At 44.2% G+C, this 20,840-nt stretch overlaps 1 protein-coding gene across 1 annotated transcript in view; it reads left to right on the forward strand.

The window, feature by feature from the left end:
- The window catches only part of PTPN13 (protein tyrosine phosphatase non-receptor type 13), a 135,563-nt gene that overhangs the window by 25,526 nt on the left and 89,197 nt on the right, over window positions 1–20,840 (forward strand). Inside the window, exons 3-6 of the mRNA XM_056855303.1 lie at window positions 545–610; window positions 3,877–4,062; window positions 11,076–11,169; window positions 15,702–16,283. Of these exons, the coding sequence (XP_056711281.1) occupies window positions 545–610; window positions 3,877–4,062; window positions 11,076–11,169; window positions 15,702–16,283 (928 nt within the window). The remainder of the gene's footprint in view (window positions 1–544; window positions 611–3,876; window positions 4,063–11,075; window positions 11,170–15,701; window positions 16,284–20,840) is intronic.

Raw genomic sequence — 20,840 nt, forward strand, 5'->3', positions numbered from 1 at the left:
TATAATGACCTCCTAAAAAACAATGACCAGGTTGCACTGAGACTCTGGGTAATGACTTCATTCCTAACCGAAAGACATGATGTATTCAGTGATAAAATTCTGGCAAAGCAGTAGGACAGATAAAAATGATGCCATTTTGGTCACTCGCTAAATTTGAACTTCTCTTATTTAAGTAACTGTATGACACTGATGTTGCCAGAAATAGAATTTCGGCTCATTTAACAAACATTGAGTTGCGAAATCGCCTCATTGTTTTTGAAAAGAGCTGTAAACGGTTTAATAAGCAGCTTAAGAGCCAAGTTATCAATCCTGTGTGTTCATTCTGAAGAGATTCACTTGCCAGTTCATTCAGATGTTTACATAAGAAATCACTTTCTGCAGCAGCTGTTTTCCATAATCTGGTCCTTGGGAAGGCTGTAAGTCTTAGTGGGATCTTTCCTGTGGGTCCAGCAGGGTTCCATCTTCTATCACTCCCCCTCCCATCATAAACATCATTCTAGCCAGATGATTCGTTACTCCACAAATGTCTCTTGTTGCATTGCAGATTCATGTTTATTCTCTCGGGATGACACTTTATTGGGGAGCCGACTATGAAGTTCCACAAAGCCAAGTAAGTAGTAAAGGTTTGTTACCAGCTTATGTTACTGTGATGGGGCCGGAGCTGTATTTTACCGTCCCCTTGCAATGGTCACTGCTTCTCTCCTGCAACGTATTATTGGGTGTTATGCAGATTGTAGAGGAGGAGTGGTGGTTAGAGCAACTCCCTTCCCAAACCCCTTCCCCATTTATCAGATTTCAGATATGCAAAGTGCGTGCACCCCCCCCCCACAAACACAAGTCTAACGCACAGCAGGAGCTTGATTCAAGTTAAGTTTATCAAGTCAAGTTTATTAATATGTTCGACTGACCAATCACATGCCAATGTTTTGCACCGCAGAATCACAGACTGCCCGTACATATTAAGGTGTAAGGTCAATAAAACCAACCCCTGGTTAAAATTATCACCTTAAAATTGATAAAATTGTAAAATATTCTAACGATCATTCTCTAATAAAGTTGTGCATATTTTAATAGCAACAGCGCAGAACTTGGCAGTTTGGAGCATAAGCTGAGGGTCTTCTCCTAATAGGAGCTTCTTTGCCAGAAGCTCAACTAACTCATCAGGGAATTTACCAAGTACGGGGGAAATAAGCTTGATTGGGAAGACGGCTGTTAATGGAATGGCAATTGCAAAGCACAGAGTGGAGAGATTAAGCACCCCTTCTCCTACCTGGAATGTGGGGGGGGGGGCTATGGCTCAGTGGGAGAGCATCTGTTTTGCGTGCAGAAGGTCACAGGTTCAATCCCTGGCATCTCCAGTTGAAAGGCTCAGTGGTAGGTGATGTGAAAGACCTCTGCCAGGAGGCCCTTGAGAGCCACGGCCCCTCCACCTTCATGAAGTATTAGGCTCTGTTGAATCAAGTTGACAAACCATGTTGAAAGTGCCTGGGCATGGTCAGGTGCAGCGCACCGGTGCAAATTTTAGCTTGAGTCCAGAAACAACCTCAAAAGTTATGAACTTTAATATGGTCAAAAAGCTTTTAGGCTCAGAATGCCATCTAGGAAAATGGGGGCTTGTTTGAGGGAATGGTTTAATGCTCTGCCAAAGGATGCACATGAAGCTTCATCGCTGTTGATGTTCAGGAAAACTCTTAACAAAGATGGTGAGGGGTCTGGAGACCAAGTCCTATGAGGAAAGGGTGAAGGAGCTGGGTATGTTTAGCCTGAAGAGGAGAAGACTGAGAGGTGATATGATAACGATCTTCAAGTACTTGAAGAGCTGTCACATAGAGGAGAGTGCCAGGTTGTTTTCTGTTGCCCCAGAAGGTCGGACCAGAACCAACGGGTTGAAATTAAATCAAAAGACTTTCCGACTAGACATTAGGAAAATTTTTCTAACAGTTAGGGCAGTTCCTCCAATGGAACAGGCTTCCTCGAGAGGTGGTAAGCTCTCCTTCCCTGGAGGTTTTTAAGAAGAGGTTAGATGGCCATCTGTCAGCAATGCTGATTCCATGACCTTAAGCAGATGATGAGGGGGAGGGTATCTTGGCCATCTTCTGAGCATGGAGTAGGGGTCACTGGGGGTGTGGAGGGGAGGTAGTTGTGAATTTCCTGCATTGTGCAGGGGTTGGACTGGATGACCCTGGTGGTCCCTTCCAACTCTATGATTCTATGATAATACCTTTTAATATAGTGTATAATATTACTTGGTGCCAAATGAAGAATAAATTAGGAGGAGCAGTAGGGCTACACGATTAAAATCAACAGTACTGGAAAGACTGGGTTATCTTTTCTTTTTTTCTGGCTGTTATTTTTTGTTTATGCCACTGCTGATGAGCAAACAGAGTAAAAAAAATTAAAAAAATTTAATGCTAAAAGTTGCGAGCAGTGCACGACAGGGCATGTCATCAGAAGATAACCACCCACTACGAAAGCTGATGATAAAGTGCACAAGCTGAAATCCAAATGCCTGTGGGAACTGACAAGTAACAGTGTCACAGAGGGTGCACACCCTGGAGTGTGTGTCTGTTTTTCAAGCAGAATATACTACATGATTGACTAGTAATACAGGAAAAAAGAGAGAGGTTCCCAGCCATATGGGTGTTGCCAGTTACTTGCAAAACAAGGCTGTCTCTGGCTATCTGGTCAGTTTGTTTCCTTAGTCCTGATTCTTTGCTACTAGCGTTTCTGCATTGTGGAGAAGCTCGTCCTAACAGGACTTGTTCTCATGGACACATCTATTACTTTTTAACATTCATGATGCCATGCATGTCTATCACAGTTTAATTGCCAAAGGTACAACTTCTGTACCACCCTTGAGTCTTTGGGCTAAACTAGACATGACAGTGTTCTCGTGTCCTACACGGGGGCACTCCTGCCATTTTAAAGCTGAAAATGGGCCAATGGAAAATGCCACGAAGGGGTCAGCGCAGCAGGACATGGGGAATGGTGGGAAAGATTACTTTATCCCACATATTTTTAGATAACCCATAACAATACTTTAAATGTAAACAGGTATCCTGACTTGGTTGGTCCAGGCTAGCCCAATCTCGTCAGATTTCAGAAGCTAAGAAGGGTTGGCCCCAGTTAGTACTTGGATGGGAGACCACCAAGGAAGTCCAGGGTCACTACACAGAGGCAGGCACAAACCACTTCTGTTCGTCTCTTGCTTTGAAAACCCTACGGGGTCACCATAATTAAGCTGCGACTTGATGACACTTTCCTCCAAGCAGTTGCTAATCTGTTAATATAGTTGATTCGCGTGTGGATTTTATAGTTTCAGTGAGCACATGAACACATGAAGCTGCCTTATACTGAATCAGACCCTGGGTCCATCAAAGTCAGCATTGTCTACTCAGACTGGCAGCGGCTCTCCAGGGTCTCAGGCAGGGGTCTTTCACATCACCTACCTGCCTAGTCCCTTTAACTGGAGATGCCGGGGATTGAACCTGGGATCTTCTGCATTCCAAGGAGATGCTCTACCACTGAGCCACAGCCCCTCCTGTTTTTATTGTAAATGTTAATTATTTTTCTGTGCCTTCTTGAGCAACGTTACTTGGACAAGCAATAAATAAATGCTATAACTAAATGAATGAATGTCTGAAAAGGGTGATGGTTTTAGAACCAGTAACAAAAAAAATTGTTCATACTCTCTTGATTATTTTGTCTGGGGCTGAATGAGGACTCCTGAAGTCAGTCTTTTGTCATGTTTCAACTATTTGTTAATTTCCTTGGGGGTATAAGAAGATACTCTTAAGCTGCTCGTGTTGCTATATGTTTAGCGAGCGGTACAGATATTGACTGGATCTTTCTGCACTTTTCTTTTTAAAAAATCAGCCTATCAAACTCGGAGACCATTTAAACAGCATACTTCTTGGGATGTGCGAAGATGTCGTTTACGCCCGCTTGTCTGTACGAACTGTTCTGGATGCTTGCAGCGCTCACGTACGGAATAGTAACTGCGCACCTTCCTTCTCATATGTGAAGAAGTTGGTGAAACTGGTTCTAGGAAGTTTATCTGGGGTAAGTGTTCAAAGCTAAGCAGGGTCAGCCCTGGTTAGTATTTGGATGGGAGACCACCAAGGAATACCAGGGTTGCTGTGCAGAGGAAGGCACTGGCAAACCACCTCTGGTAGTCTCTTGCCATGAAAACCCCAAAAAGGGGTCGCCATAAGTCGGCTGCGACTTGACGGCACTTTACACACAAACAAGTGTTCAAAAACGGGTTGAGCAATAATTCAAATTGGCCAAGCTGTTGGGAAGAAACAGATGAATTTGTGGTATCTTGTCGGCCTTCCTTAAAGAAGTGTTTCTGAAAAAAAATGGAAATGTCGTTTCTGCCACCTTGAAGGTTGTTTCTCTTGGAGGATATGTGGAATGTTTTCATTCTCACTTTGACTATGGCCTTTTATCGACTGCTTAGTTATTGTTATTGTGGGCCTTTTGCACAAACCAAAGTCGGAGCGTGGCTCAGTGGTAGAGCATCTGCTTGGCATGCAGAAGGTCCCAGGTTCAATCCCCGGCATCTCCAGTTAAAAGGGACTAAGCAAAGTAGGTGATGTGAAAGACCTTTGCTTGAGACCCTGGAAAGCCGCTGCCCGTCTGAGTAGACAATACTGACTCTGATGGACCAAGGGTCTGGTTCAGTATAAGGCAGCTTCAAGTGTTCATGTGTGTTCATGTATGTGCTCCCCCTGAAAAGCAAGTCTTGAGGGTCATCATGGGAGGTGATGGGAATTGGCAGAAATCACATACACATACCCTTGTGTGAGCTTTTGCTCTGATTATGACACTAACTCCAGTAGCATAACTTACAGCTCTTTTAGAGCTCGCTCAGCCCCACCTACCTCAAAGGGTGTCTGTTGTGGGGAGGGGAAGGGAAGGTGATTGTAAGCCGGTTTGAGTCTCCCTTAAGTGGTAGAGAAAGTCAGCATATAAAAACCAACTCTTCCTCCTCCTTCTCCTTAAGGAGCGTAAATGTCAGCAGAGGTCACGACAAAGTGCTTTTCAGGCTTGGCTTAGCACTTGCTTTGCACCCTGAAGGTATCAGCTTCAATCCTCCCTGCCATCATTTAAGGGGTCTTTCCTGGCCGGTATTAGAAAAGACATTTTTCTGACAGAGACACTGGACAGCCAGCTCCCGTCAAAGTACCCAGTGCTGATATGGTCCAATAGACCATTGACCTGATTTATTAGAAGGCAGCCTGATACTTACCTTTATATTTTTGACTGGCCAGACAATGCCTTTTCCTTCATGCCCATATACATGGTTTGGTTATCTACTACAGTTCTGTAGGAGTAGAGAAAATGGTTAGAATATGGTTATTTGGTGCAGAATTCAGTTTCCTAGGAATCGTAGCTTTCTTTATTTTTTCCCATCTACCACAGACTAGGACATTCACAACTGATCACAGAAAGCATAAGGATAAGATTTGTGTCTTAATTTTATTATTCTAAACCCATAACAAAAACAATCCAACTTTCTACAAATTTATCTGTAAAGTCATATTTGCATCTTTGACCTCAGATCAGTGGTCCATCTAGTCCAGCATCTCACTCAGTGGACAACCAGTTCCTCTTTTGGACCAGCAACAGGGCTTAGAGGCCGAGGCCTTCCCTTGATGTTGCCTCCTGGCACTGGTACTCAGAGTTTTACTGCCTCTGAACATGGAGCCACTGATAGACCTATCGTCCATAAATCTGTCTGATTCCCTTTTAAAGCTGTCTATGCCTGTGGCCATCACTACATCCTCTGGCAGCGAATTCCACATTTTAATCACTCGCTGTGTAAAGAAGTATTTCCTTTTGTTCATCCTGGATCTACAGCCCATTGGATGAAGCTTGTGTTCTAGTATTTTTGGAGAGGGAGAAAAAGTTCTATTTGTCAACTCTCTCCGCCCTGTGCATAATTTTATAAACCATAATTTTATAAACGTCTATAAGACAGTGCTCCATACTCAGTTAAACCAATTATACATAGAAAGAGGATCAGATTTCTTCCAGCGTGCAGCAGTGGTCATTTTGGCAGCTGTGAAATGATCTAACACCAGTTCCTTTAGCCCACATGACAGTGAAGATATGCTAGAACGTGGGTGGCCAATGTCTGCAAGTGGTTGGGTGTGTTACTTTCATTGCTGTTTATTATCTCCCTACTCCTCATAACTACCCAAGCCAAAATAAATTATGCAAAATAGTAAACCCAGTAGAAGTAATTAGGCAAAATAACAGAAATTGTGCATATTTGTATCATACATACAGGTTCCCGAATTCAGTTTTTCGTGGCGGTGAAAGTGCTAAAACTTTGATCCTGCTGCACAGATTAGTTGAGTCTCACTGCCTTCCCACCAATGGAGTTGTTCTGCGAATAAATGGGCTGTGACACTTTGCACAAAGCACCGAGAAAAATGTTGCTTCATGCTCCAGTCACCGGTTTACCTGAGCACACCAGACAGGCTTGCTGGCACAGGTTTTCACATTCTATGAACAGCTTACGCAATTTCCTGCCACCAGATATAGTGATGGCCACTAGCTCAGCTGGATTAGACAGTTTGATGATGGAAAGGTCCATCGGTGGCTGTTAGTCATTATAACTGAATAGAAATCCATGTTCAGAGGCAATGCGTGACTGGGGAGGGGCTGTGGCTCAGTGGTAGAGCATCTGCTTGGCATGCAGAAGGTCTCAGGTTCAATCCCCAGCATCTCCAGTTAAAAGGACTAGGCAAGTAGGTGATGTGAAAGTCCCCTGCCTGAGACCCTGGAGAGCCGCTGCCGGTCTGAGTAGACAATACTGACTTTGATGGACCGAGGGTCTGATTCAGTATAAGGCAGCTTCATGTGTTCATGTAGGAACGTTTCCCTGCGGTCACCCCCGCCGACTGCTTCAGGGCTTGCTTTTAGGAGAGAGGGCGTGGCTCGGTGATAGAGCATCTGCTTGGCATGCAGAAGGTCCCGGGTTCAGTCCCCGGCATCTCCAGTTAAAGGGACTGGGCAAGTGGGTGATGTGAAAGACCTTTGCCTGAGACCCTGGAGAGCTGCTTCACTGGAAGCCAACAGAAACCTTTGTCTAGACTGTAAATTGCTTTTACAGAGAGCCAGTGTGGTGTAGTGGTTAAGAGTGGTGGTTTGGAGCGGGGGACTCTGATCTGGAAAACTGGGTTTGATTCCCCACTCCACATGAGTGGTGGACGCTAATCTGGTGAACTGGATTTGTTTCCCCACTCCTCCAGCTGGGTGACCGTGGGCTAGTCACACTCTCTCAGTCCCACCTACCTCACAGGATGTCTGTTGTGGGGAGGGGAAGTTGATTGTAAGCGGGTTTGAGTCTTCCTTCAGTGGTGGAGAAAATGAGCATATAAAAACCAACTCTGCTGCTGCTGCTTTCTCATCCCTTCTGTCCACCTTGGACCTTTTGGGGGTGGCTTCAAATGTGCCTGTTTAGAATTTTTGCTGCTTGTTTTGATTAATTGAAGCTGGGATTGTAGCAATCACCTTAAAGGAGGACCTTTTTCCTCTAGAGTAGACAAGTGATGACCTTCTGCTTCTTTTCTTTTTGTTTCTTATTTCAACCTTGAACCAAGTCACTACCTTAACCTCATAACTGCACAGTTGCAGGATATTTATTTATTACTTTAGATTGATATATCCCTCCCTCCCCAGCCGAAGCCAGGCTCAGGGCAGGTAGCATCATTTAAAATCAGCCCACAGGCATAACAATCATACCAATTAAAACAATCAAACCATAATAATTTAAGCAAAAACAACAGTTGGCACAATAAAAATAGCTTCCGGTGAAGAATCCTGCAGCTAGACATAGGTTACAGGTTAAGTCACCTAAAATGCGGGGGGGGGGCAGGGGGGAGGTGGGGAGGTAGGGAGGTAGGGAGGCCAGCAAAGAAGACATCCGCAGCTGCCCTCAGTTGTAGGCCTGGTGGAACAGCTCCATCTTACAAGCCCTGCGGAACTCTTTCAAATCCCGCAGGGCCCTGATGTTGTTAAGTGGGAATTCCACCAGGCTGGAGCCAGGGCTGAAAAGGCCCTGGCTCTTGTTGAGGACAGCCGCACACTCCTAGGGCTGGGGACCACCAGTAAGTTATTATCTGCTGAATGCAATGTTCTTGTGGGGGGGGGGGAATACCAGAAAAGGCAGTCCCAGAGATACAAGGGTCCCAGACCATGTTCCTAAAAGATTAATAACGAGCAATACTTTGGCCCACATCCTTCTTTTTTATATATGAATTCTATCTAATAAGTATACTTAGATAATTCTTTTGATGTCACCAGAAGCCTGTTCTCATTCCATAGCACTACCCCAGACTTGCATTGGCAACAGTTCACTGAAGATAAACGGGAATGAAATTTTGCCTGCAGCATCTTGCCTTTAAAATTACATGCTGGAGACATGCTACTGATAAGATCAAATAATTGCACTAACCGTTCTGTTTGTTTAAATTAGGGAATGATAGGCTCCCAAGCGCAGTCGGGCCCAGGCCATCAAGCAGGAAGACATCTTCACAAAGATGCATGTCATGCTTATGTTGACATAGCCATGAGTCATCATAGTACATAGCTCTGTCATTGCCTCCACAGTGTTAGGGCTCGTCTTGGCTTCTGAACAACATAGTACAAATGCAATGGCCAAGTACTAAAGGTCCCCTGTGCAAGCACCGGGTTATTCATGACCCATGGGGTGATGTCACATCCTGACGTTTACTAGGCAGACTTTGTTTACGGGGTGGTTTGCCAGTGCCTTCCCCAGTCATCTTCCCTTTACCCCCAGCAAGCTGAGTACTAATTTTACTGACCTCGGAAGGATGGAAGGCTGAGTCAACCTTGAGCCGGGCAAATGCTAGCTGTGCAAAAATGCTGAGTGTAGTGGCTTGTATAGGAGAACAATCCTAAGGAGGTCTACTCATGATCCTACTCAGGCCTATTTGATGGGGCTTACTCGTAGGAAAGCATTCTTAGGTTTGCATTGCAGGGGCCTCTGCCACTGGTTTAGTTGTAAGGTCAGTTAAAATTTGGTGGCTGTTCTGTCCTTTTACTGCCACCAACACATGGTTTGCTGCTGGGGGTTCTCATGTATGTGGGAACACTGTTAGGCATGCAGAAAATTCACCTGCTTGCAAGGGATGAGAAGGAAGCAACAGATAGATGGTTTGTGCATATGAGTTTTCCTCCTTTGGAATTAATGGGTAAAAGATTTCGGAAGACCCTGGCTGCATCCAGCCAGTAACAGAGATACTTTATATAAGCAAGGTGAGCAAAGATGAATGGCTTCATCTAAATGTACAATGCTTGGCAATGCTAGCTGCATGGCAGAAGTTCTGTTGGTGTCAAGGTGAGTACATGGAGATGTAGTCCTTCAAATACTGAGGTCCCAGGTCAAGATTATATATAGAATGTAGAGTTTCAGAATTAGCATTGTATGTTCACTGCTTCCATCAGTAAATGTGACACTGCATTTGCACCAATATCCTGAATATCTTCAAGGGCAGACCCATGCAAAAAAAGCAATGAGCCAGCAAGTGAGGGTAGGAGGAAGAAGAGGAAATGGTGACCCTGGTGGGTTATCCTTTTCTAGTGCAATGAAAGGCATTTAACGAAAAATGGGAATGGTAAGAAGCAAATGCCAGAGACAGCGAGAGGATGATGCAAATGGAAGGGTGAAAAAGAAAGAGGAAAAACCAAAATAGGCACATGAGAGGTAAACCTAGAATGGGTAGTTGAGCATTGGGCTTGTGCAAATGTGGGAGGGGGAGGAAAGCTTCAAGTCTTAGGAAATGATTCCCTCTCTTGGTAAGAAGTGGCAGAAAGACCTGGGATTTGGGGGGAGGGGAGGAAGAAGAGAGAAAAGATAAATTGAAGCCGCCAGATGATTGAATGTGTAAAGAGGGTGATAGCAGTTTATATTGGCTTCCTCGTTGTATCATACACATTAAGAAAAAGGGACGAGGGGAGCACAAGCATTTCACACCCCTTTCAAACCTTTCATCCATTCATTTTTGCTCCTTATCAACCCCACCCATTGGTATAGAGATTATTCTGCCGCACCCACTTTACTCCTCCGCTCATTGGCCATCAGTAGGTGTCGTCCCTCTTGAGGGAAATCAAGTCAAGGAGATCAAATGTTCATGGGCCTGCCAGCTGTGCCATTACAGAAATATAGTGTCCAGATCCCACAAAGTGATGGTATCACTTTACTCTGCTCTGGTTAGACCTCACCGAGAGTACTGTGTTCAGTTTTGGGCATCACCATTTAAGAAAGATGTAGACAAGTTGGAACATGTCCAGAGGAAGGCAACAAAGATGGTGAGGGGTCTGGAGACCAAGTCCTATGAGGAAAGGTTGAAGGAGCTGGGCATGTTAAGCTTGAAGAGAAGACTGAAAGGTGATATCATAACCATCTTCAAGTACTCGAAGGGCTGACATATAGAGGATAGTGCCAAGTTGTTTTCTGTTGCCCCAGAAGGTCGGACCAGAACCAACGGGTTGAAATTAAATCAAAAGAGTTTCCGTCTAGACATTAGGAAGAATTTTCAAACAGTTAGAGTGGTTCCTCAGTGGATCAGGCATCCTCGGGAGGTGGTAAGCTCTCCTTCCCTGGAGGTTTTTAAGAAGAGGTTAGATAGCCAACTGTCGGCAATGCTGATTCTGTGACATTAGGAAGATGATGAGAGGGAGGGCATCTTGGCCATCTTCTGGGCATGGGATAGGGGTCACTGGGGTGTGTGTGGGGGAAGTAGTTGTGAATTTCCTGCTTTGTGCAGGTGGTTGGACTAGATGAACCTGGTGGTCCCTTCCAACTCTATGATTCTATGATTCTACCCTCAAGCCTTTGGGAACATCCAGGCCTTTCCTGCTCCCATCCTCTGCCATTCACCAGAGTGACAAAACATGCTTTCCACTGGCTAGTTGGCGAGTCTATTTGTGTATGAAGAACAGTTGCTTTGAATGTGCTGACCTTTCCCCCCAGTACTTCCCTGTAAACTTGCTAGCTCATGGACGCTTCAGATGTGCTTGATCTGCCTTTTCTACAGGTGGATCAGCTTTCCTGCATCGGGGATAGAAAGCTGCAGACTGATAGGAGCCAGGCCATCCGTGAGAGGCTGAGAGGAAAAGGTCTTCCCACAGGTAAATGTTTGGCAATGAAGGGAGTATTCGTGTTTGTGAAATTTCGTCTGCTTTTTAATCTTCTGCCTTCCAGATAAGTATGGCAAAGGAGGTAAGTGCTTCTCCTGGCTTTCTGACTAGACTGACAGGTTTTTGCCTCAGAAGGCAGATTATTCTACCTGTTTACCAGATGCCACAGTTTTATTATTTATTTATTTAGGGCATTATAGCCCACCTTTCTCTGAAATGAGACTCAATAATCCATAAAAACTAACAAATATTATGTAATTATTAAAAGTCGAGATGGCAGTCTCAAAAGCCCTCCTGAATAATTTCACCTTGAAGAATATACGAAATTTCAACAAAGTGGAAGTCTTCCTAACATTTTCAGGAAGGCTGTTCCCTAAGTAGGAGGGCCACTGAAAAAAGTTCTACTCTAGTTTTGAGTGTCCTAACTTCCCTATTGGAGGGAGTAACCAACAGGTGTTAGTCTGAATTGTGAAACTATTACACTGGTGGGTAGTGAGGGCCCATCTAGAAGTGACGGGTGTCCCCAGGTTTGTCCTGGGAATAAAGCACCATTCTAATATCAAGCTGTTACATTTTCTCCCATGATTTAAGCCCATTATTACCTTCAAGGGCTGTCACTTAGAGGAGGGCAGGGAGCTGTTCCTGTTGGCAGCAGAGGATAGGACTCGCAATAATGGGTTTAAATTGTGGGAGAAAAGGTACCGGCTGGATATTAGGGGGGAAATTTTTACAGTAAGAGATTTTCCACAGTGGAATCAGCCACCTAGGGAGGGGGTGAGTGCCCCCCCCCCACTGGCAGTCTTTAAGCAGAGGCTGGACAAGTACTTGTCAGGGATGCTCTAGGTTGAACCTGCATTAAGCAGGGGGTTGGACTAGATGGCCTATATGGCCTCTTCCAATTCTATGATTCTAAGAAGTGAGTTTCCCAATGGGAAATTAATTTAAACTGTGTTTCGGGGGCCCAGTTCTGGTTGGGACCACCATGGCACGGGGGGAGGAGGGGATCCCATCTTCCTTCCAAGTGCCGTTTTTCCTCTTTAAAATGGTGCAGTGTGGGGGGTAGTCAAGATTGCCTCCTCCCCGTGATCCACAGTGGCCCCTACCAGAATTGGACCTCTTTGGCGCAGTTTAAAGTGAATTCTGGCCGGAGACTCACATTTTAAAATGGTAGCACATCCCAGGGTTGAACCTGAGGATGGCTGTCACATCTAAATGGGCCCTGAGAGAGCTGGAACTGCAAGCACCATACTCAAAAGGAAGAACTGCACAGAGTGCGTTAGAGTAGGATTGAGATTACTGTTGCGTGAATCAGTGCAGCCAGATTTTCTGAGTGGAAGAATGGGGCCCACCTCCAAACTAGATGTTATCTAATAGAAGGCGCTTTTTGCTACACCCTCATCCTGTTTCTCCAGTAAACCCCCAAGCTCTTACCCTATTAAGTTTGTCTAACAGGGAAAATCTTACCCGGTCAAGAGTGGACAGGATAGTCACCTCCAAAGCTCTAGCTCAGGGGTGTCGAACTCAATTTTAAGAGCTTTCAAGGGGCCGGATCCGGCCCTTGGGCCTTATGTTTGACACCTCTGCTCTAGATAATAGATGTGAACACACACTGGAGGATGTGAACCAACACATGATGAAATAGTTTCTTGGCTCCTTCACCACAGGGGGTATGTTCAGATATTTGTCAAATTAGCAAGGCTGTCCTCAGATGTAATGGCAAACCGAGGCTGTGCATTGCATTAATGAACCTTGGGCTCATGTGGTCCCTCTTGGCTGTGTGCACTACAGTTCCCTTCTACCTTGTTCTCAGCAAACCGTATTTGCCATTACATCTAAAGTAGGCTTGATGGATTGGATCCAGTGCAAAAATTCTGCTTGCGCTAGAGCTTGTGCTAGGGGGAACTGACACCATAAGTTTGGTTTTATGTGCCATCTGACTTCTTTAACCAAGTATTTGAGAGCACAACCCCACATGAAGATGAAATACTCAATAAAAGCAGGATATGTTTGGCTGTTACTACAGTGTAATGCTCTAAATATTGAGATTTGTAATGAGCATTTATAGGCTTATGACAAATTTCGTAGACAAATATTCAATATTAAGAACATTTTATCTCTTTTTCTTCCAGAGTCAAGCCATGTTAAAATATTTAGCTAATTATTTATAGCACGCTCACTGAAGTAGCACCTGCGTGTCTGAATTATAGAACTGTGGAGAAAATGGCACTGTTAAAATAATGCAATTGTTAAAATTACTATAAATGATGTAAACGCCACTTAATAATTTAATTGTTCAGATATACAGTGTTACAAAAGCACTGTTAGGTGTGCCATAAATAAACACTCTCAAAGCATAGCCATAAAACAAACGAACCAGGAGATTGGAAAATTAAGGGTAAGATTTAATTTTTAATGGAAGCGTCAGAAATTAGGAGAGTATGACTTACTAAAGTGTAAATCCTCTGACATCGCTGTAACTACTCTGAAGAAAATGGTCTGATTTTTGAGGCCCTAGCTGCTTGTTAGCAGTGCAATAGTGTTAGCAAAGGCAATTGATCAGGTGTTATGTAACCGCATGCCGTCAGTGTGTTTTATCTTTGACAGTTTGGGGATAAAAGCTATATTTATCTCCCTGACAGAATTGAGTTCCATCCCTTTAATGCCCCCTTGAGCCTCATCTTTTGTTTCCATATAGAAACGAAACACATTTTCATGCTCATGCGTATCATCTTCCCCTCAAAGTTTCCATCTGTGCAAGCAATAATTGGAGCGCTGAATCAGAAATATAGTTCAAGGAATGCCTGAAGACTCTTAGTATTACTTGGCTGAATTAATACAGATGAATCTGTTAGGTCACTTTGTTAGGGGCGTGGGCAGGATTTTATGGAGAAGTTGCATTTTTTAATCCCGTGAGAGGAACGCCAGAGAGTTAAAGACGAGACAACAGATGCAGCCTGTGGGTTGCTGTTTGGAGTCAATTCTGTGTTTTTTGTTTAATATTTTTATTTCATTTAAACTTAAACATTCAAACATACAAAGAGATATAACAAAATAAACACAATAATATAACAAAATAAACACAAACAATACATATCCAGCACATCACATACACAAACAGCACAATACAGATCTAAAATATACTAAAATAGGTTTTAACTGAGTGGACATATAAATTTTTTTTTTTCTTCTTGAATCTTTCCTGTAAATACTGTGCAAACTTTAGAACATTGAGTCTACTGCTTTTTAATCAATATTTCTCTCTCAAAATATAGATACTTTATACTTGCATAGAAAAGCTAACCATTATTAAATCATTTTAACTGCTTAGATAAATATATATCCTCTAGATTCTATTACATACTTTTCCATTATAGCATTATAACTAAACATTTTCCTTTCCAGTTTTACATAGTTTATGAGACATATGCATAATATAATTTTTTTTTGAACTCTTCACTGGATCTTTTGTTCACATAATTTGTCAACTTAGCCATCACTGCGTACTCTGCTAGCTTGTCTTTCCAATATTCTATATCCGGACAGGAGTCAATTCTGTATTGATGTGCTTTTCAGAAGCAATTTGAACTGAATGTTGTGATTCCTCAAAAGCAAATATAGGTTCCTTAGAAAAAGTATAAGTTAAAAGTCAAACCAGCTTACAATCACTTTCCCTTCCCCTCCCCACAACAGACACCCTGAGAAGGTAGTTGGGGCTGAGACAGCTGTGACTAGCCCAAGGTCACCCAGCAGGCTTCATGCGGAGGAGTGGGGAAACCAACCCAGTTTACCAGATTAGAGTCTGCCACTCATGTGGAGGAGTGGGGAATCAAACCCGCTTCTCCAGATTAGAGTCCACCGCTCCACACCACCGCTCCGAACCATTTCCTAACATTCCTTCCAACCCCCCCCCCCAGCATCATGACCAAGAAATAGAACCTGGGGTGAGGTAGTGGGCAGATGGAGAGGCGAGGCAGTCCAGATAGAAGCAGGTGTGGTTTTTCAATGACTGGGATCACCAGTGCCCCCAAATGTGATCCTTGCCATTCATTGTACAACAGTTTACTAAAGATGTTGTTACAGTTATGGCAAAACTTGCCCTTCATCTTGACATCTCACAGGGCATCTCTACCTCTGGAATCTTTCCCATATAGACGACAGGCTTAAGTCAGAGGGCTATGCGTGCCTCCCCCCATTTTGGATTAAGGCTACAGGTTATTATATCTTCCAGCACATGCTTAGATGCTTACACAAGATGAAATCTTGAGCCTAAACCCAGCATTTTTCTTGGGATAATTCAGACCGACACAAAATTTTAATTTTCTGCGTACTTGAAAAATTGAGTTCTGTTCTGAGCTTTTTCATAACTGGGTAATTGCTGAGAATTGTATTTGCCTGCAAATACCTGTCCCCCTCCCCAAAATGTAACCGCGTTTTTAACTTGTATACTTTACACAGCTAATAAAATAGATGTATCCGCCAAGTGTATAACCAAACATCTTCAAGATAAATGCTCTTCATTCCAGGAAGAAGTTTGGCGGTCGATGCTCCAGAAATTCACAAGACGCAGTTCTCTCAGCTGGCCACACTTAACACACTTAACAAAGGGCTTAGCAAGTCAACGGGGGTTTTGTCCATCAGAGGTTCACAAGGTGAAGAAGAATTTTGCCAAGACCTTTCCTCCCATTACCACTCTGGCCACGGAGATGCCACAAATACTTGCTGCCCATACCGGTGTAGAGCTGCGGACTTGGAAAGGAAAGGTTACGCTGGAGCCGACGCCCGTCCCAAACGGAAAGTTTGGGCTTCCTCCTCAGACTTGCTGTCCACCACTGAACCAGTGACTGAGAGAGACCATGCTGGGGAGTCTCACAGGAACTACCGTCATGCGGGGACGGTTGCGGCACGGACTTCAGCAGCAGCTAGAAGCAAGGAGGGAAGATACTCTGATGGGAGCATAGCCCTTGATGTATTTGGTCCTCAAAAACTAGATCAGGTGCACCATGTGCCAGAGTTTTCAACATCTGCTGCCATTTCAAGTGCCTTTGACAGGATCCGAGAGAGGCAGAAAAAGCTGCAGCAGCTGAGGCAAGCCATGGATGCTGAAGGTCAGTGGATTTTGTTATACCAGGATTTTGTTATACCAGAGAGTCAGCGTGGTATAGTGGCCAAGAGTGGTGGCTTGGAGCGGTGGACTCTGATCTGGAGAATCAGGTTTGATTCCCCACTCCTCCACATGAGCGGCGGAGGATAATCTGGTGAACTGGATTTGTTTCCCCACTCCTCCCCATGAAGCCAGCTGGGTGACCTTGGGCAAGTTACAGCTCTGTTAGTCCTCTGTCAGCCTCACCTACCTCAAAGGGTGTCTGTTGTGGGGAGGGGGAGGGAAGGTGATTGTAAGCCGGTTTCAGTCTCCCTTAAGTGGTAGAGAAAGTTGGCATATAAAAACCAACTCTTCTTGTTCTTCTTATATGCCATGTTCAGTCCAAAAGACCAGACAGTGCTTTATATTTATTTTATTCATTCACTTAAATTTGTTAGCCTGTTCTCAAAATTTCAATGCAGCATTCAAAAAATCCAGAATTCCAGAGTTCAATAATACTAAAATAGTCAAAATGTGACAATTAAATGGGCAAATAATTAAAGAACCAAAAGTTATCCAGTGAACTCCATGGCAGAGGGGGTTTTGAACCCTGGTTTTTGCAGCCCTAGTCCAGTGCTTTAACTACAATACCATATTGGCTGTTGTTTTGTTGGTAGTTGTTTGACTTGAAATGCAGCCATACATTTATCATTAGGTCTCTGTTTGGTCTAGCCAATTTAGCTTTTACGTTCACATTACAAAGTAATTTACCCCTGTGAGACTAATATGTGAGACTAATATGTGAAAGTACTGTAAGAGTGTGCGCCAGAGTCCTCAGTTCAAATCATGCCTCCTGTATGAACGCACTTGGTAATTTTATGCAAGCAAGTGTTCTCTGTCTGCAATACAGAGGAGACAATATTGACTGAATTTACAGAGTTGTAAAGATTACAAAGAGAACAGTCATCTTGGATATGCAAAAGCATTATATAAAGGCTGAGTATTGTTCAAGTCTCTAACTTATGATACCAAGTCTGTCTTTGCTCCTCCCTTCCCCCCTTCTCCTTTAATTGTTTTATTTTTTCCATTGCATCTGAGGAAGTGAGATCTGACTCACCAAAAACCCATGCTGGAAATAAGACTTGCTAGTCTTGAAGGTGCCATTGAACTTCGGTTTTCTTTTGCTACAGTAGACTAACTCCTCTGGAATGGAGTATTGTTCTGCCTAGGTTGAGTTTCAAAACAAAATTATTCCTATGAATTAAAAGCGAACTGGGCTGGCGTCAGGAGTTGGCACTGATAACCAACCTTTGGAGGGGCTGCCGCTTGTACAGCAGTGGCAGCGAGTGCCTCCAGAAGGATTGCCACCCTGGAAAGGTGGGGTCTGCCGCTCCTTTTGTCTTCCCTCAGCATGCACGTGCAACTAGAGCTAGTGGCTCCTGTTATTCCTTCCCTCCTCCCATGCCAGAGGGCACGCAGTAGCGGGTGCCTGACTGCTGCTGGTCGCTGGTCACTCACCTGCTTACATGAGAAATTATAGCTGGCGGGAGCAGAAGCTGCAGCCATTACTGCAAGAGAGAAGAAGAGTTGGTTTTTATATGCCCATTTTCCCTACCTTTTAAGGAGAATCAAACCGGCTTACAATCGCCTTCCTTTCCTCTCCCCACCTTGTGAGGTAGGAGAAACTGAGAGAGTTCTGAGAGAACTGTGACTAGCCCAAGGTCACCCAGCTGGCTTCATGTGGAGGAGTGGGGAATCAAAACCGGTTCTCCAGATAAGAGTCCACCGCTCCAATCCACCGTTCTTAACCACTACAGCATGCTGGGGCAGGTGAGCAAGAATCAATGTGACCAGGACCAGTGGCCACTATTCACTTTGCTGCCCTCTCTGTATGTATTGTGGCAGTTGAGCACCAGGGAGGTGGTCCATTGAGTTGCCATCTTGACACAGGTTGCCCAACCCTTGGGACAGCTGTAAATGTAAACTTCCCCCATCTCTTTGTGCACATGCAGTTTGTGAAACCAAGTTGAAAACCACTCCCGGTATTTAGGGCGAGGCAGGAGAATAATCTTACCCTTAAAATGTTTGATTTGTGTGTGTGTATGTGACTGTGACTGTACTCACAAAAGCTCAGCCCAGCCTACTGATGAGCAACAATTTGATCATTCCCACTCTCTCAAGTTTTGGAATACCAAAAGCACATGGTCACATCTTTTACCCAGAAACCCTTCCTAATTTTTTCAAACGCCTGGTACTGCAGAAGGAAAGCATTCCTAGATCTGCTGGCTGTTCACTTGACAAATTTGCTGTCAGCATGCAGTAGTAGTTATGGATTTATTCTACGTTGTCCACAATTAAACCTCTAATTCTGGTTCCATTGTAAATGTGTTGCCTGAGATATTTAACTTACGTTCTGCCTTTTAAAAAGAAAATCCCTTCAATTAATCAATGTGTTAAGCTGCAGTACTGCAGTCAAAAGCTCTGCTCACGACCTGAGTTCGATCCCGACGGAAGTGGGTTCCAGGTAGCCTGCTCAAGGTTGACTCAGCCTTCCATCCTTCCGAGGTCGGTGAAATGAGTACCCAGCTAACTCTAGAAGGATTTCCCCCCTGCTTTGATGGAAGTAAGTAGGGAAAGTCCCTATCTGCACTAAGTGCTAGGATCAGGAAATGCCGCTTAGAATGAAGGAATTGCCACTTCCTCTGTATTAGGAAATATAATGAAAAGTACCTTGCACTTCCTTAGTATGCATATTTGGGCAGAGGGTGATGCCCCCCCAAATGTGTAAGTCTTGGAATATTTTGAAGATTTATTGGGGGGCGGGATCTGCGACCCCCTCACTTGGGTTTTCGTTCCCCACCTCTCCAAACTACCGCTTTTAACCACTACACCATGCTGGCTCTCTAGATTGTGGTATAGTGGCCAAGAGTGGTGGTTTGGAGCGGTGGACTCTGATCTGGAGAATCAGGTTTGATTCCCCACTCCTCCACATGAGCGGCGGAGGATAATCTGGTGAACTGGATTTGTTTCCCCACTCCTACACATGAAGCCAGCTGGGTGACCTTGGGCTAGTCACAGCTCTCTTGAGGATTCTATATTGCAAGCTCTTTAAGGCTGGGGAGCTGTCCTTTTCCTTTTTTGGCTGTTGATGGGATTCTGCATTAACGTCTGTAAACTGTCAACGGTGTGCGTTGATGTAGCTAAAAGATAATACCGTAATAAATGGATAAAGAGTTGAGTTGGAGCCAACTAGCTTTTCCGCTGGTGAAAAAGGGAGGAAGAAGGGAGGTCCCCTTTGATCAACAAAAAAGAATATTTTCATGGGACAAAAACCATGTGGAACAGGGTTTGTAATAAGGAGGGTAATTGGCCAAGACTAAATCTATCCAAGCTCTGGAATGGTATTGTGGCCGGCACACAACATTGCCTAATTTTGACAGCTGTTACAAGGACAAAGATGAAATTTTGTAAAGCTCTGCTTGGGACCAAAGTAAACATGATGGCTGCCTTGAAAAGGGGGGAGGGGGAGTGGATTTTAACCCTTTCTCCCAAGTCTCTTCCATAATTTAAAATGTGTCTCCAAAGAGAGAGAGATGTATGTAAAGCTGACTTGCCTCTCCTTGCTTAGCCAATTGCAGCTTTGAAGAGTGTTTTTAAATTATGGAAGAAGCATGGAAAGAAAAGACTGAACCCAGGGACCTTTCACATATCTTGAAAGCAGCCCCCTGGGGCTACTAATTAGGGGTGTGTTTTTTAAAAAAAAAACTGCTGAAGGACATAAGAATGAATCTTTTGAGTGTTGTTCATTTTGACCCTTTAATTATACTGCCATATAAATGATTATAGGGATGTGGTCTCTGTACCAGTCTTTGGCCCCCTCATTTTTATTTTTATTTTTGGCTTTAAAAAAGCTTCCAAAATAAGGACTGACTTGCAGGACCGTATTTATCCATTGTGATCATCGCACCCACAGTGTTGTAGTTCATTTCTGTAAAGCTGTACTTGTTGATTAGGTCTAATATGCAACTCTTTCTTGCTGGTGGGTCTGTGGAGACCCACCAACCATATGAGTTGTCCTTTGTAGTCTCAGCAACTTACATGAATTGGGCCCCCAAATCAGCCCCAAAGATGCATTTATGTTTGCCCTTGCTCTTTATGGCTCTCGCAAGCTTAAGAATAAGGTCATTCATATCATATCAGTAGTGGACAAAAGCACCTCCCTTGGGCTGGAAGTCCACCACCATGGATCTCAAAGGTTCAATGGTAGAGCATATACATTGCATGCAGAGGGCTCCTAGTTCAACCTCTGGCACTTCCCGTTTCTGTGCTTAGTTGGGTGAGTGGTTAAAGGACTTCTCCTGAGTGTGTATAGTACACATGAACATGTGAAGCTGCCTTATACTGAATCAGACCCATGGGCCATCAAAGTCAGTATTGTCTGCTCAGACTGGCAGCAGCTCTCCAGGGTCTCAGGCAGAGGTCTCTCACATCACCTACTTGCCTAGTCCCTTTAACGGGAGATGCCGGGGATTGAACCGGGGACTTTCTGCATGCCAAGCAGATGCTCTACCACTGAGCCACA

Source organism: Euleptes europaea, chromosome 9 (genome assembly GCF_029931775.1).
Source record: "Euleptes europaea isolate rEulEur1 chromosome 9, rEulEur1.hap1, whole genome shotgun sequence".
Taxonomy (NCBI): domain Eukaryota; kingdom Metazoa; phylum Chordata; class Lepidosauria; order Squamata; family Sphaerodactylidae; genus Euleptes; species Euleptes europaea.